The sequence below is a fragment of the Vipera berus genome (assembly GCF_964194415.1).
Source record: "Vipera berus genome assembly, chromosome: 1".
NCBI lineage: Eukaryota > Metazoa > Chordata > Lepidosauria > Squamata > Viperidae > Vipera > Vipera berus.
The window spans coordinates 281919046-281936585 of NC_138202.1; the positions used below are offsets into that span (position 1 = coordinate 281919046).

The following is a 17540-nucleotide window of genomic DNA, read 5'->3' on the forward strand; positions in this document are numbered from 1 at the left end:
ACGTTCGCAGTCGGTGTTGGCGGGGGGCAGAGGTCTACCTCGAGGCCTCTCGCTTGTGGAGTCCCTCAGGGGTCGGTCCTCTCGCCTCTCCTGTTCAACATCTATATGAAACTGCTGGGTGAGATCATTCGTGGTTTTGGAGTTGGGTATCATCAATACGCTGATGATACCCAGCTTTTTATTTCGACCCCAAACCACCCCAGTGATGCCCTCGACGTGATGTCCCGTTGCCTGGAAGCGGTTCGGGTCTGGATGGGGAGGAACAGACTTCAACTCAACCCCGACAAGAGTGGCTGTGCATACCGGCATCCTGGGATATTCAGAATATCCCATCTCTTTCTATGGGGGGTGAGCTATTACCCCCCGTAGATAGGGCTCGCAACTTGGGAGTCCTCCTAGATTCACGGCTTACTTTGGAAGATCACATAGTGGCCGTGACTAGGGGGGCCTTCGCCCAGGTTCGCCTGGTGCACCAGTTGCGGCCCTATCTAGACCGGGATGCCCTGCGTACGGTCACTCATGCGCTCGTGACCTCTCGTTTAGACTACTGCAACGCTCTCTACATGGGGCTGCCCTTGAAGACCACTCGGAGGCTCCAACTGGTACAGAATGCAGCCGCGAGAATTGTGTTGGGAGTCTCCCGATACTCCCATGTTACACCTCTGCTCCGCGAGCTGCATTGGCTCCCAGTTGTCTTCTGGGTGAGGTTCAAGGTGCTGGTATTGACCTACAAAGCCCTACATGGCATGGGTCCGGAATACCTTGGGGAGCACCTGCGGCCGGCATCAACTTCCCTCGGCCCAATACTCTCCCACAGAGAGGGTCTCCTCAGGGTGCCTCCGGTCAATCTACCTGGACCGAGAAGCCCTACGCACAGTCACTCATGTGCTCGTAACCTCCCGTTTAGACTACTGCAACGCTCTCTACATGGGGCTGCCCTTGAGGACCACCCGGAGGCTTCAGCTGGTGCAGAATGCAGCCGCGCGAGTCGTGATGGGGGTCTCCCGATACTCCCATGTAACACCTCTACTCCGCGAGCTGCATTGGCTTCCGGTTGCCCTTCGGGTGAGATTCAAGGTGCTGGTGATAACCTATAAAGCCCTAAATGGCGAGGGTCCGGGATATCTGAGGGAACACCTGCTGCCAGCATCAAGCTCCCTTCGTCCAGTGCGCTCCCACAGGGAGGGTCTTCTCAGGGTGCCGCCAGTTAAAGATTGCCGGCGGGTAACACCCAGGGGTAGGGCCTTCTCAGTGGGCACGCCTGCCCTTTGGAACCAGCTGCCCACGGAGCTTAGGACTGCCCCCGGCCTCTGTTCATTCCGCCGGGACCTGAAGACCTGGCTCTTCGAGCTCTCTGGCCCAGGCTGAGAATTTTTAATTTTTAATTTTAACTGGGGTTTTTATTTTCTCTCAGGGTTTCATTTAATCTTTTTTAAATTGTTTTAACTTTTGTATTGATTTTCTTTTAAACATCCTGTAAACCGCCCTGAGTCCTTCAGGAAAGGGCGGTATATAAATCAAATAAATAAATAAATAAATAAATAAATAAATAAATAAATAAATAAATAAATAAATAAATAAATAAATAATATAAGATTCTTCCAATGGATGAATACAGAAGTGCAGTTAATAATCTAAGTCTGACATCTGAAATTAAGACGGTCTATACTTCATATATTTTCCTCCAATTCCAAAGGATAATACTTAAAAACTGTTATGACATTTTCCATATTGTTTTGAAATATCATTGGAAACAAGATCACACCCTGTCTCTCTTGTTTAATAGTCACACTTCATTAATACTGATGATGTTACCTACAGTAGTTTGCTAATGAAATGCCTGCAAGTAAACCACCAAGCACAGAGAGCATCAAGGACCCGACATCAGTCTTTCATAGAGTTGAATTTATTTTTAAAACTCAATTTCATAATTGTTATTCATGTAAAAAAATAAAGATTAGTTTCAACTGTTAATCTTATTTTGGTGCTGTTATTCTTTATTATCTCAAACCATTCATTATTATTATTATTATTATTATTATTATTATTATTATTATTATTATTATTATTATTATTATTGCTGTTGTTGTTGTTATAAAACTTTTATTCATTAAACATGAACCTCAGTCAACTGAACATTCAAATTGACTGGCACTAGTGGTTGATACGGGTTGCTGCCAGCATTCTAGGTATCAACCAGCTATCTCACTATTATTATTATTAGTAGTAGTAGTATTAGTAGTAGTAGTCCTCATTTTACCAACCTGAGAAGGATGGAAGGCTGAGCCAACCTTGAACCAGTCAGAATCAAATCCTGGCTGCGGACGGAGTACTGCATTCTAACCAATGCGCCTGCACTGCTCAGTCTCATTTGTATCAGCAATTTGTCAATATTTCTATAAAGCCCAAATATTCAATTAAAATGGGTTGCTTCAGAGATATTACAATATTACTCTAAAGCAAAATAGACTAATTCTGTAAAACAGACCTGGTTCATAGGGGTCAATACAGTGTCAGAACTCTGACTTGGACAATTGTCACAGAAGAGAAAATAAAAGCCATACTGCCCCAAAAAAGTTTTGGCAGCAGGTTGCCCTATATGAAAAAACCTTGCCCTAAGAGGGCCTTGATGGGTGAAATATTTCTGTTTATTTGCATAGTGGGGGGTGGGAAGCTACACTCCAAGAATAGTTGGAGCAAAAAATGTGTTTGGGGAAATTGTGGTGGCAATTTTTCTACAGCAAGATCCTGTAAATCTGCAGATCTGGTCTGAAACAAAGCTGTCCTGTTTTCAAAGTGGTTTCTGCCAATTTTACTTCTGCTTTGTATTTGATATTGGGGGGGGGGAAATCTACACTTACTTCTAATTCTGTGAAAGTCCTGTGGTTGTGCTGAAGAATAACATACATGCAATGTGCAACTGTGATGGCATGCTTCCAGTTGTGATAGGGCACTCGACGGTAGTTCTTCTTTACAGACATCGTGAAACGACATAGTTTTTCCATATCAAAACTTGAAAGGAAAAAAAAAAGAATCAGATGAAGCATTCAGAAGAAAAAGAGTACTTTCATTCAAAACTTCTATTTACTTTTTTTAAAATATATATTTCAGTATAACTTTACAAAAAAAATGGATTTATTTTCTCATCGGTTGGGCCAATTAGGTTCCACTGTACTGCAAGCAAAAGGCAAGAAGTTATACTGAAAGAAGTAGAGGCGTATTGAAGCATAAATTCAGAATTCTCCATTTCTCTCATTTCCACTCAAAGCACAATGATGTATGTTCATACAGTATGTTGCAGATACGCATTATGCAAAACATTGTAAGTTCTCCATTCTTCTGTCAGATAAATTCTCTTGCATTCTTCATATTTTCAAAGCATTTGGCTGAAAACAATTATGGCAGATTTCTCTTAAAATGCCACTATTTTAGCAGAAATTAAGTCATGCTGGATAATGCCTAACCTGACAGCAAATCAACAGAAAAGGAGACATTGGATGCTACGTAAAAAAAAAAGGCAAGGAAATAAAACTTGCACCATCATTAATCTGTTTGTATAATGAAAATAGGCTGTCTTTAATACCTTTGTGGGAGATGGATTAGTGAAAGCAAAGGAAGTTTTGAGAATCTATGCTTTACTTTGCCATCTGTATCTACTAGAAATATACCTGTGTATGCTTGCTCTAGTTTTCTAAGGAAGCAAACATATACTTTTTACTCCCAAGCAATTTCACCACACATGTGTGAGAAGTGCGGAAATAAAGACAAAAAGAGCCGATTTTCTTCTCTTTTACACGTGCCACTGAAATATTTTGAGAAGTACATTCTAACTCACTCATGAGAATGGAGCAGCAGAACCGCATATCCATGTCAGAGTCCTACAGAGCTTTCAATTATAACCCTGAAATTTGAACCCTGAAAAAGAAAGCATTTCTTTTTTTTCTTTTTTTTCTTTTTCTTTTTTTTTTTAGGGTAAGCATTTTAAGAGATGGTCACAAGTAACAATGCTAGATGGAGCCCTACTTTCCAAGAATTTGGTTCCTACAGCCAATCGTATTTTCACATTTCCCCCACCCAGCCACACACACAGACACATGTACACACACATACTGCATCTCTTCAAAGCTGTGTCCAGGCTAAATGCTCTAATTACCCTTCCTCCATAATATCAGATTCCATATAAAGGCTCAATGCTGACATCATAGCACTGCCATCTTCTCTGTTGTTAGCTTTTCGACATCTGTTCGTCCTGCATGTGCAAAATGGGGCAGACTTACATCGCAGGAAAGAGAACTGCCTTGCCACTATGCTTACAATTCAAGCTAAGAATTAACTGTTGAACACTTTTTAAAAATCAAAGCTAAAACTTGGTTTGCTTAATCTTTTCAAATAATTTAAAATGTGTGGTAATGTTATTGCTATTTATATAGTAATGCCTCAATTAAATGCATTTAGACATCTTCTGATGTCACTGGAATGTATTTCCAAGGATGTATGCTTACATTAATCAACAGAGTTTACTTTAATGTTCAATTAAATCAAAGCTGAAATTTTTAACCCAATCAAAGTAAGCAAAAACTAGAATTATACCTTTGAATCTCTAGCCCTTTCAGTCAAATTATAGGTCTTTCTGACATTGAAAGTCACATTATTTTTAAAAAATGTACACTGATTTAAAGTATAGAAAATTAAAGTGCAGAAAGTAAATGCCTGCATTTTTTTAAAAAAAGCAAAATCCCCACATAAACCTTATTAAATATTTATATAAGTGTATTTGAGGAGAAAGTGAGCTTTTATTATAGATACTGTATATAGGCTAAAATGGTAATCCTACAAGTATCTGTCTTTTCAGAGAGGATTGTTTATAAATTCATTCTAATATGTTGAAAAACATCTGAATATTTTCAATGAAGTCAATTTCTTTGAAGACATTCATAAGTAGAATCCTCTGGCTTTCCAAAGTAAACAGAAAAAAGAATTTCAAGTGTATGATCATTTCCTGATAGGCAGTTTTACTGATGATAATAATTTCAAAAATTAGACGTAATGGGGCATTAAAATACCTCCTCTTCCAGTTAAGAAATCCATAGACCATCGCTAAAGCTTTCAGAATCAGAAAGGTTCAATGGGGATCCCAGCTTTCTCAAAACAGAGGATGTGAATTGATCATTTCATCAGTTTTATATAAGTATGGGTTTCCTAAAATTTTCCATAGAAAACTTTTTTTAAAAAAAATCTAACTGCATGATCAAGTGATACAGATCAGAATTCTGTTTCAAACATTGCTTGTTCCTGGATAGGAAGAGCAAATTAGGGGTGGAAGTTTGTGTAATGTGGCTACAGAGACAGATCTGGTCTAGAGAGGAAGATTTTTCCCTCTGCACCTCCCTCTATTTGGTAAACTACTGTAAAGGTAAAGGTAAAGTTTCCCCCACACATGCGTGCTAGTCGTTTCCAACTCTAGGGGCTGGTGCTCATCTCCGTTTCAAAGCCAAAGAGCCAGTGCTTGTCCAAGGACTTCTCCGTGGTCATGTGGCCAGCATGACTAGACACCAAAGGCGCACGGAACGCTGTTACCTTCCCACCGTAGTGGTCCTTTTTTTTCTACTTGCATTTTTACGTGCTTTCGAACTGCTAGGTTGGCAGAAGCTGGGACGAGTAACAGGCGCTCACTCTGTTATGCAGCACTCGGGATTCGACCCGCCAAACTGCCGACCTTCTGATCGACAAGCTCAGCGTCCTAACCCACTGGGCCACCGCATCCCTTGGAAACTACTGTAGATGGTTCTAAACATGAAAAAATTCCTATATGTATAAGTTCCTGCCCTATTGAGATATTTAATAACAGTAATAGAGTTGGGAGGGATCTTTGAGGTCCTCTAGTCCAACCCCCTGCTCAGGCAGGAAACCCTACACACCATTTCAGGCAATTTATTCTCAATATCCTCAGTTTAATTAAAAATGCTAATGCAATAACATTTCTGTTTGCAAAAATAATTTAATCTATGCAACCTATCTGTAGACTCAGTCCCAATGGACTCTATTTAGACAGAAACCCATGATAATACATGCCTCTCAGAGACCACATCTGGGTTCTGTCAAGTGGAGTAATATTTACCCCCAAAATTACCCCTTATACATTTTTTTCTGATTATAAGCACTAAAGACATAGTAACAGATGCATGCACATGTATAGTCATACTATGAAAAATATATGGGGGGGTGAAAACCCTTTAAAATAACTCTCAATCAAAAGCTCTGCAGGGCTCTGAAGCACACATGGAGATCTGCACAACCTGGAATTGTTCCGTTTACTTTCTCTTGATACTGAATAAATGGAGCAGTTCTTGCTTAAACTAGAGATATGAAAGCCTGAGGAAAAACAGTGGGGGGAATTTTCTTGACTTCTTTTTTTCCATTTTCCTAATTTAAAAAAATGGAAATTTGAAAAGTTTTTTTTTTAAGTATAAACATTCTCAATATAAAAGCCTATTAAGGCAGACTTTTACCATATTGTTTTAATTCTGGTTACTCCTTTAAAGGGCCTTTGAAATTTAAGTCGCCATTTAAGAAGATCTAGTATTTACTCATAAGCACTGCATGCATATATATGTGCATTTTATATATATTCCCTTCTCACCACTATGTAGGGTATATGTCTTCCTTAATCTTAAGTCCTATATATTATATTATATTTATTATATTTTTATACCGCCCTCCCGAAGGACTCAGGGCGGTGTACAGGGCAATAAATATAAAAACGGAATACAAAAGTTAAAAAACGATTAAAAATTATGCCCAAGTTTAAAACAGTAATTAAAAAACATATTAAAACCCCAACCCTAACCCATCAAACCAGGTCAGATTGCTCAAATAAATAAGTTTTTAGATCACTCCGGAAGGAGCGAAGGTCGGGGGCCATACCAGAGGCCTGGAAATCTAACAGTTTTGCACAGGATATTTATTAGCTGTTCCCTAAAAATGCACCTTCTGAACAGAGAGCTCTAATGTTGTTCCTGGGAACTGTTGAAGCCATTCTCCCAGTTTAGGAGTCACAGCCCTGAATGCTCCTACTATTGTATAGTTAGTTTTTTGGAGGCAGTGAGCGAGACGAGAAGTTGGAAACAGAAACATTGCTTTATTGAGGCAAACAGAAACAGAACTGAAACAGAGACTTCTGCGTAGCTACTTATAAGGTTGGACACTAGGCGGCGGCCAATAGGTTTAAAGGAACCCATTCCTGCCCCAAATCATCTAATGATCTTCTTGGAGACAGCAAGTCTGGCTAGTCAGTGACCGTTACACAGACATACCAGTTGAGCAACCTTAAGCAGCATTCAAACAGACACGTGAACACTTCAAGTAAAATCCCAATACATTACACCCCTCCCCCCTAGAATGTACATACATTATTTAAGAATATAATCTTGTAAATATTGTGGTGGTCTACACGACTGTTCTGAGTGCCTGGGGGATCCAGGCAACTTCCAGTCTACCAGCTTTCCCGCCGGGCTGGGTAGACCTGAGTTCTTAGATTCACATGAGTCGGATTGACTCGAGTCCCTTTGGCCGGCCATTCCTGGTCGGCCCAAACCAAAGTCCAATGAAGTAGTTGTGTCAGCCAAGCTGCTGCTGTGTTCAGGTTGACTTTCCCCATCTGGAGACCCATGTTGCACTCCCGGACTTACTCCATCTATGACCACCTCTCCATTGTACTGACTGATTGAGTCCTCAGAGCGTATGAACTGCCCTGTTTGGCTGCCAGTTTCTGACTCTAATTGCGAACCTGCCATGAGGTCCTCACTTAGTGGCTGTTCTGCAAAATGCTTCTGCTGCTGATCAATATGGCGGCGAATGACTCACCCACTGACTAGAGCTACCTCGTAAGAAAGAGGTCCAGAAATTTTGACAATTTTACCTGGCACCCACAAGTTCCCATGCCCATAATTCCAGGCCCACACCCCATCACCCACTGTCAACCTCCTTGGAGCCTTTAGGCATGCGGTGTCTGCTGCCACCCAGTCAGGATGCAACCTGTCCAGTTTTGTGATGAGCCTTCTTCCCCAGCGAAGCTCTGCTAGGCTCTTGTCTGTTGCTGTGTAAGGCGTAGTGTGCTGGCAAAGCAAAAAATCAGCCAGCTATGGTGCCAATGCCTGGTCATAATGCGCTTGAGTGACTCTTTTGTTGTGCGCACCATACGTTCAGCCTGCCCATTAGTCGTGGGGTCAAAGGGAGACAATGTTGCATGCCTTATGAGGTTAGTCCTCAAGAAGGCTTGAAATTCTGCCGCTGTGAAATGGGCCCCGTTGCCCGAGACTACAACATCCAGCACCCCGTGTGTGGCAAAAAGCTTTCTAAGCACCTGGATGGTCCTAGCAGTATTCATAGTAGATATAGGAATTACTTCCAACCATTTAGTGTGGCTGTCGACCACTACAAAAACAGCTGTCCCTGAAAGGGCCCAGCCAAGTCAATGTGAATCCTTGACCACAGTGTATGAGTCTCATCCCATTGGTGGACAGGGGCCTGTGGCATTTCTGGTCTGGACTGTTGACACGTGTAACACCCGTATACTTGGGCTTCGATAGCCTTATCTAACCCTGGCCACCATAGGTAGCTCCGTGCCAATGCCTTCATCCGGACTATGCCCGGATGGCCCTCATGCAGAGACTGAAGCACATGGTGCCTTAATGAACTGGGGACAATAACCCTGCTCCCCCATAAAATGCAGCCTTTGTGAGCTGAAAGCTCGTGTCTACCAGTGACGTAGCTCTGGAACTCTGGTCCAGGGCTATTTTCAAGCCACCTGGTGTGAATCCATGACAAAACTCTACTTAAAACTTTGTCTGCAGCAGTTTCTGCAGCCACTTCCCCAGCATGGAGGGGAAACTCAGGCAAATCCTGAATTGACAAGATGCAAGCTGCTGGAGCCGGATCTGGCTCCACCTGTGGCAATGGCAACCTGCTAAGGCCATCTGCATGGCCCATGTCTTTGCTGGGTTTGTGAACCAGCCTGTAGCTGTAGGCTGACATAAAAATGGACTATCTTAACATTCTAGGTGACAGTATTTGAGGCATCTGCCTATCTGTAGTAAATAACCCCAACAGTGGTTTGTGGTCTGTGAAGACCATGAATTTCCTACCATACAAGTAATCATGGAATTTCTTCACCCCAGCCACAATGGCCAAGGCCTCTTTGTCAATCTGAGCGTAATTCTGCTCAGCTGAGGACAATGTCCTTGAATAATAGGCAATGGGAACTTGAGTCCCATCACTAGACAAATGGCTTAGTACAGCCCCCACCCCATAAGCGGATATGTCACACGCAATGCATACAGACAATGTTTCATTAAAGTGCGTAAGCACGGAATTGGAGGACAGTAATGATTTTACTGCCCTAAAACTATTTTTGTGAACCTTGGTCCACTTCCATGGGGTGTTTTTGTCTAAGAGCCAGTGTAACAGCTCTGCCACTGCAGCCTTGATAGGAAGGAACATATGGTAAAAATTAAAGAGACCCAGGAATGCCTGAAGCTCTCCACTTGACCTGGGGCTTGGTGCCAGCTGAATTGCCTTCAGCTTGGACTCTGCAGGATGGATGCCTTCAGCATCAATACGAAAGCCCAGGAACTCAGTGGAAGGGACCCCAATGTTACACTTGTTCCTTTTCAATTTGAGTCCTGCTGTGTGGAACCGTTGAAGGGCAGCTTTGGGCCTCCTTGCAAGCACCTCAGTGGACTCACTGGCGATGAGCACATCGTCAAAATAGGGGAAAACCCCCAGAATGCCCTTGAGCATACGCTCCATAACTCCCTGGAAGATTCCTGAGGCTACACTAACCCTGAATTGGAGGTGTTTGACTTTAAAAGCCCCCCATGTGTCACAATTGTTTGTGCAGCCACTGTGATCTTATCCACAGGTAACTGCTGATAGGCCTGTGCCAAATCTAACTTAGCAAATACGGTACCCCCTTGCAGCGATACCAAAATGTGGCTAACGACTGGCACCAGGTACACGTGCTGCTGTAGTGCCTGATTAATGCTGCACTTGTAATCAGTGCAAATCCTGACCTCACTGTTGGCCTTAAGTGGCATGACAATGGGAGTTTCTCACTCACCCCCATCTACAGGCTGTAGTATGCCCTGATTGACTAGCTTATCCAGCTCTGCATCGATTTTGTGTTTTAGTGCAAATGGCACTCTGTGGGGCTTGATCCTAATAGGCATTATGGCAGGATTAAGCTTAAAGACTACCGGAGGGCCCTTGTACTCTCCCAGGCTTGTGTCAAAAACATCTGCAAATTCCTCGCAAACTGCTGCTAAGTTGACCGCTTGTGTCCGGTGGATCCTGGTTATTTGAATGCCCAGTGCATCAAACCAAGCCCTATTAAGCTCGTTCTCTGGCCCTCCACCACAATTACATCTAGGGGACCCAAAAACCCCTTGAATTTGACGACCAAGGTGGCCTCGCTTTTGACAGCTACTCAGGAATTCTGGAAGTCAGTGAGAATGATGTTGGATGGTCTAAGCTTGGCCCATCTCTTGCTGCAATTGCACACGAACTGGAAGGTCTCCAGGGAAATAATGGATACAGCTGAACCAGTGTCCAGTTCCATCCTGCAAGGAATGTCTTGCAGCTCGACTTGAAGCCAAAGTTTTGGGTTAAGGGGGTGGAGAGCTCCAGTGCGGCAAACACTCCAACGACTGGAGCAGAACCCTATTCTATGCTGCCCCAGGGCCCCGGTACCTCTCCTGATCAGATTGTCTAATTGGCAGTCCTTCTGGTGACCTCTACAGACTGCTGCAATGTGGCCGGATTTCCCACAGGCCCAACACATGGCTGTCCAGAACCAGCACTCCACTCGCTGGTGGTGGCTGCCACTGCCCAAACACCGAAGGAAGGGAACTGCCTTGTAAGGGGGCTTCAGTTCCTTGTCATGGTGCCGTTGGATCTTGTCGACTTTGTGGTCAGAGTCGACGTCTTCCAAATGCTCAGCATCCTCATGATGGATGGCTTCCTCGTGAGGAGTACTTTTGGCAGGCTTCAACATGTTCACAGCCGCGGCAGCGGCTTCGTCTGCCATGACTTCTTTTAGTGCTTCCTGGAGCAGGAGTCTCTTGTGAAAAGTTTTTGTTGAAGCTCTCTGCTCCTTAGTCCACAGATAAGTTGGTCTTGAAGCCTTTCTTCCAAGTCCAAAAATTGGCACAGGAGTGAAACTTGTCTCAACGCTGCAATAAAATCTGTGGATGTCTCGCTGGGTTGTTGTACTCATTGCTCGAAGGCATACCTCCATGCTATCACTGACAGCTTCAGTTGGAAATGGTCACTGAGCCATTTCTTCAGGTCCGCGTAAGTAACAAACTCCAGCTGCGCTGGTGCAACTAAGTTCTCCACAATGTCGAATGTTGCAGGCCCGCAGACACAGAGAAGTGTTGCAGCCTTCAGGCCATCTTCGGTGACTTGGTTGGCGCAGAGGTAGTTCTCTACTCTTGAAATGTAGGACGGCTATCTCTCTGGGTGAGTGACATCAAATTCCTCGAGCTTTCCAACCTTCGACATGGTGAAGGTCTTCGCGGCTTGGTCTCGTTTTGCCTCTTGCTGCTTCTTCGTTGTAGGGCTGGGACTGGACCACAGGTGGGTGGTCGCTAGCGTGGCTTGCTAGGCCGACCAGGGGGGGAACATGGTCCCTGCCAGGTGCTGTGCTGGCCTCACCCTAGTGACTTTCAGCTCTTTTGAAGAAGCAGCATCCCACCTTTGTCGCCAGTGTTGTGTAGTGAGTTCTTTGGAGGCAGTAAGCGAGATGAGAGGTTGCAAACAGGAACATTGCTTTATTGAGGCAAACAGGAACAGAACTGAAACAGAGGCTTCTGCACAGCTTCTTATATGGTTGGCCACTAGGCAGCGGCCAATAGGTTTAAAATAACCCATTCCCACCCCAAATCATCCAATGATCTTCTTGGAGACAGCAAGTCTGGCTAGTCAGTGACTATTACACAGACACACCAATTGAGCAACATTAAGCAGCATTCAAACAGACACGTGAACAGTTCAAGTAAAATCCCAATACATTACACCTACCACCATTGGAACCACTTTGGTCTTTATTTTCCACATTCTCTCCAGTTTTTCCTTCAGGCCCTGGTACTTCTCCAGCTTCCTTTCTGTTGTGGTGGTTACTTGGTGCAGCTACATCTATCAACATCACTATCCTCTGCCCCTTGTCTACTACTTCAATCTCTGGCTGATTGGTTAGTAACTGTCAACTTCCACAGAATCTTAGTCCTATTGTTCTCCATGACTTTCTGAGGAATCTCCCATTAGGATTTGGGAGGGTCTAACCTACACACTGTGCAGATGTTCCTGTACACAATGCCAGCTACTTGATTGTGACATTTAGTATGTATTCATCTTACACCCTACTGCTATTTATTGCATTGTCAGTGAGACCTCTCTGCAGGTCTGATCTATGAAAATCACTTTCCTTCAATTAACAAACATATCTACCAGGTTGAAAATGCTTCCGCGAGTAGAAAGTCAAATTTTAATTCATTAAAAGATAGCACTTCATACACCCACTGCTTTGGGCTGTACAAAAATGTACCTTTAAATGTCAGATACAATAAAATAATGATTTAATCTGCTAATATAGACATAATGCATTTCATTTCTTAGAGAAATAAACTTAGAATTTAATTTAAAAATCTTCAAAGATTTCTGTTTCTCCCCAAATCATAGGGGGAAAATGTAACTTTTCTCTGCACCTCTTCAAACACTTTTGGAACATTTTTACACCTCTAGTTCAGAGATCCATCCATGTGTGTATCAGAGTTCCCAAACATGATCTTGGACAGCTGGATCATGTCTAATGTATTTAAATGTAAAACATTTAGGGTAAAGTTGGTTGCATGTTTATTGCAATGCAATCTGTCAATTGGCTTTTATGTATATAAAATCACCATGACAATTTATTCTTATAGTGACATCTCAGTGCTGCAGTTTTACTGCCCTGCCTATAAGTACCCAATACTTTGAACATATAGCGCATCTACTGGGAAAATCAAGAATGTGCCCAACTCTATCACCGAGAATCCAACTGCATATCTCTGAATTTGTAAGTAATTTTTTCTGACCTTGATGTTTGTCTTTATTCTTCCATCTTTGAGAAAAATAGAGAAAAGGTCATTTCCTCCACTTTCAATATAAAATATCAGTGGAACTATTTTTCTTTTCTCAAAAGCCCCAAGCTTTATTAGTTATTAGTCTTTATAGCCCATATCCTATTTTTCTCACTCATGTTCGTCGATCCAAAGGAGTGTCTCCTTGTTCATCTTAATTATTCTTCATTCAAATTCTAGTACTAGATTAGAGAATTCTGAACATAAACCTCCCAGTTGCCAAAGTCAATAGCACAATGAGGCATACAAGAACAGAGATACTCTGCAGCCCCAAGAAGGAAGTTAACCATGACTTCATCCAACCTGTTTGCATCCCAGATGATTGAGCTACGCTGGCTGACTTTTCCAACATAAAGCCTTCCAGAGGTTTTGAACCAGAGCTTCCATCAGCCAAAAATACCATGGCCATCAGCATTGCAATGAAAGACATTTAGGAGAGGGGAGCTGTTGGTGCACAGGCAATATAGCCCCCCCAAAAAAAGACTAATGTTTCAAACTAATTTAATCATTCAACTACACAAGAAGATATGCATAACTCGGGTCACCTTATCTAATTTTTTTTTTAAATCATTGCTTCTACATGAAAATAACCCTTAATCCAGTCACTCCTGTGAACTAAAAACACAATTCGATATGATACAATTTTTTTCAGACTTGAAGATAACTGTTTTCTGACAGAAAAACAGAATTCACACTTTTATATAACAGGAATGATAAAGTAGAACTGGAAATAGAATTTTTTTGATCCCATATACCCAATGCAAATAACATTAGAGCTCCAAAAGTTAATACAAATGTTTCTTTAAAACTATTTTAAAAGTGTAATTTTAAAAAAGAGATCATACCAGCTTGCTCCACAACATTGATGAATCATATAGATGAAAATTGCTGGCCAAAAATCTTCATAAGGACCAATATCAAAATGGAATCTGTTAAAATAAGAAATATAAAATTAGAAGAAATAAAATTACTTGCATATTTGCTAAAAGTAAGAATATACAAAGCTAATTTCATTGATCAGAGTTCTTTGCAACATGAAAAAAGTCCCTTCTGTCAAGTAGCAATAATGCATATTTGATTCATAATGGCTTCTACCAGAAATATACAGAAATACATATCATCTCATGCATTAATGACTTTAGTTCTTTAAAAAAACAAAACAAAAATGGATTGCTGGAACTTAATGAATGAGACCATTTGTGTGGGGAAAGAGAATATTGGCACTTCAAAGCATCTATCACCAACCTCCCAAATAATTTGGGTACTATTTTCAGACTATGAAGGAATGAAGTAATCCACTTCCATCACACACATTATGAATGTGTCTTGGATCCAATTAAATATATGTTAAGTACCCTGACAAAGTTTGTTGAAAGAATGATTTAAAAATAAAGTTTATTTAAACATATTTCTAAATTCCTTAGCTGAATAGAGAAAAATGTATTCTTTATGACATCTAACAGAACTTAAAGAACCCTCTACTACCCACAAGGGAAACTCTTATGGAGTATTCCCTCCCCCCCAAAAAAAAATTGTAAAGAAAAACATAACTTCCCAAGCTTTGAAAAAGAAAAACAAAAGCTGCATATAAAGTATGACAAATAACTATTTAGAAATCTGAATGTTTAATTAGAATAAATTATGTTAATAATAAAAATAGTAATTATAATAAATCATTGTCTTGATTATAATGAATAATCAAGAAAACAATTATCCAAAAATCAATTCAGTGCTCTTAGTTAAAGTGCAAATAACTTGTTTAAATTATCACACTTTGGATCCATGCAAAGACTTCTTTCTTTGGAGAAGTCTGTAATGTGGAAACGGTAGAAAGACAGAGAAGAGGAGGACAACCAGCACAAGACAGGTGCATTCAATTACAGTAGTCTAAAGTCCTGGAGCACAAGGTTGGAGACAGATCATCCTGGACAATGTCTTTCTAGAAGGCCACTAAGGATTGACACTCTTGGTTATACGTAATCAATAATTTATTTATTTATTTATTTATTTATTTATTTATTTATTTATTTATTTATTTATTTATTTATTTTATTGGATTTATATACCGCCCTTCTCCCGAAGGACTTGGGGCGGTGTACAGGGCAGTTAAAACACAATATACAAGGTTAAAAATAAATTAAATTAAATTAGCCCCAACAAGTAAATCACATTCTAAAAATTTAAAATCCCTCAGTCCAGGCTGGCAAGCTCAAATAACCAAGTTTTCAGGTCGCGGCAAAAGGAGCAAAGGTCGGGAGCCATCTGGAGCTCAACAGGGAGCTGGTTCCAGAGGGCAGGCGCACCCACAGAGAATGCTCTCCCCCTGGGGGCCGCCAGTCAGCATTCCCTGGCCGACGGCACCCTGAGGAGGCCCTCTCTGTGGGAGCGCACAGGATGATGGGAAGTTGATGCCGGCAGAAGGTGCTCCCGTAAATAATCCGGACCCATGCCATTTAGGGCTTTATAGGTCATCACCAGCACCTTGAATCTCACCCGGAGGGCAACTGGAAGCCAATGCAGCTCGCGGAGCAGAGGTGTTATATGAGAGTATCGGGAGACCCCCATCACAACTCGCGCCACCGCATTCTGCACCAGTTGGAGCCTCCGAGTGGTCCTCAAAGGCAGCCCCATGTAGAGAGCATTGCAGTAGTCTATCCGAGAGGTCATGAGCGCATGAGTGACTAATTAATTAATTATAATAAAATATACTTTTGATTATAACAAATATGTACCATATTTAGGTGGTAATAATAGTAAATATGTGTCATAAACAGTGTAAAATGAAATAACGTAATCCAAACACTTCACATTTATCTTGTTATTCAGTCATGTTTTGTAATGTCATTATCCATAACCTCACATTAAGGATCAGAACGATAGAGCTGCCAATTTTGTGGATACTATTTGTGCCTGCGATGTTCTTGTGTACAGCAGATGTTCTATTCCAGTTCCCTGAACTTTAATAATAATAATAATAATAATAATAATAATAATAATAATAATAATAATATCCTATGTATTAAAAACACAATAGTGCAGTGACCCCCAACCTTTTGGGCACCAGGGACCAATTCCGTGGAGAAAGATTTTTCCGTGGATCGGACGGGGTGTGGTTTTGTCTGTTGCCTGCATCCCGTGAATAGGGCTTTGCTTGTTTGCGTGGCCCAGTTGCTGTCAGGCCGTGGACCAGTGCTGGTCCACAGACTGGGAGGTTGGGGCCTTGCAATACTATGCAGCAGAGATCTGAAATCAACTGTTCTGCTTACACAAATAATAACAATAATAACCAGTTAATAATAACCAACAGTTTCCTTGCCATTAATTTCCTAATGAAATATAGACTTAAAGGAAATCTCAATACTGAAAAAAGAAGCTAGACAGGTGAAACTGATGTTTATACAATATTTCAACCCATTTGAAATAATAATAGGACAATTGGATGTGTGTATTGTGTGTGTGTTCAGGTGCATGAAAGAATATTCCTTAGGAAAAGATTAGAGGAAAGGATTAAATTGGCCCACAATGATCCAATCACCTTCTCTAATTGATTGCAGGTATCTATTACAGGACATCCACATTAAAATATTTGGCCCTTTAACAATAAAATTCACAATAATTACCAAGATTTACTTCAATGTCAAAAATATACTATAAAAAACATACTGTTCAATTTCTCTGCAGAGTTGTGGTGGGAGTTTGCAATCCATTAAATTTTTCCATTCTTCTGCTGTACAAACACTGTGATATGAAAGCTTCTCCATAGTTACACGATATATACATTCTGAATGGTGAATTCTGTGATACATCTGAAATAATGATTTCATGGAAGTAATTTGTATTTTCTCTTATTTGAACTAAATTCCTAAGGTTTCAAACTAAAAAGTTATTCTTTTTGTGGGGTTAGGGAGGGGGGAGGGAGGAGACTATGGTTGCGCGGGAAAGGCACACCTTCCAGCCACCATAACGCATGCCAGGCCCACGGCCGTTCGCGACGGCGTACAACGAGGGCCAGTCGCCGATAACACCCAGTGGCGTACTGACGAACGTCCCATCCCTAGGATGGTGGGGAATGGCAGAAGGTGCACAGACAGAGGGCCGTATCGTCACCGGGAGTGTCATCTCCGCTCTGTAAAGGCGGTGAGACGCTCCGACCCTCTGTTCTCCCCCGGAGGACCCGGGAGCAAAGGTGCGCACCCTCCCATGCTGAGGCTGGTCTACCTGAATGCAAGGTCCGCAGCCAACAAAGCTCACCTCATTCGTGACCTATTGGAGAGTGAGCATGCGGACCTGGCCTGCATCACGGAAACCTGGCTGGGCCCAGAGGGGGGTGTTCCTCTGGTTGACCTCTGCCCACCAGGTTTCCAG

At 41.8% G+C, this 17540-nt stretch overlaps 1 protein-coding gene across 1 annotated transcript in view; it reads right to left on the reverse strand.

Annotated features, from left to right (window-relative positions):
* PDE10A (phosphodiesterase 10A) overlaps positions 1-17540 on the reverse strand; it is a gene marked incomplete at its 3' end in the record, with an annotated part of 141805 nt that overhangs the window by 11542 nt on the left and 112723 nt on the right. The window contains exons 14-16 of the mRNA XM_081313442.1: positions 16839-16981; positions 14021-14104; positions 2862-3012 (exon numbers count right to left, since the gene is read on the reverse strand). Of these exons, the coding sequence (XP_081169568.1) occupies positions 2862-3012; positions 14021-14104; positions 16839-16981 (378 nt within the window). The remainder of the gene's footprint in view (positions 1-2861; positions 3013-14020; positions 14105-16838; positions 16982-17540) is intronic.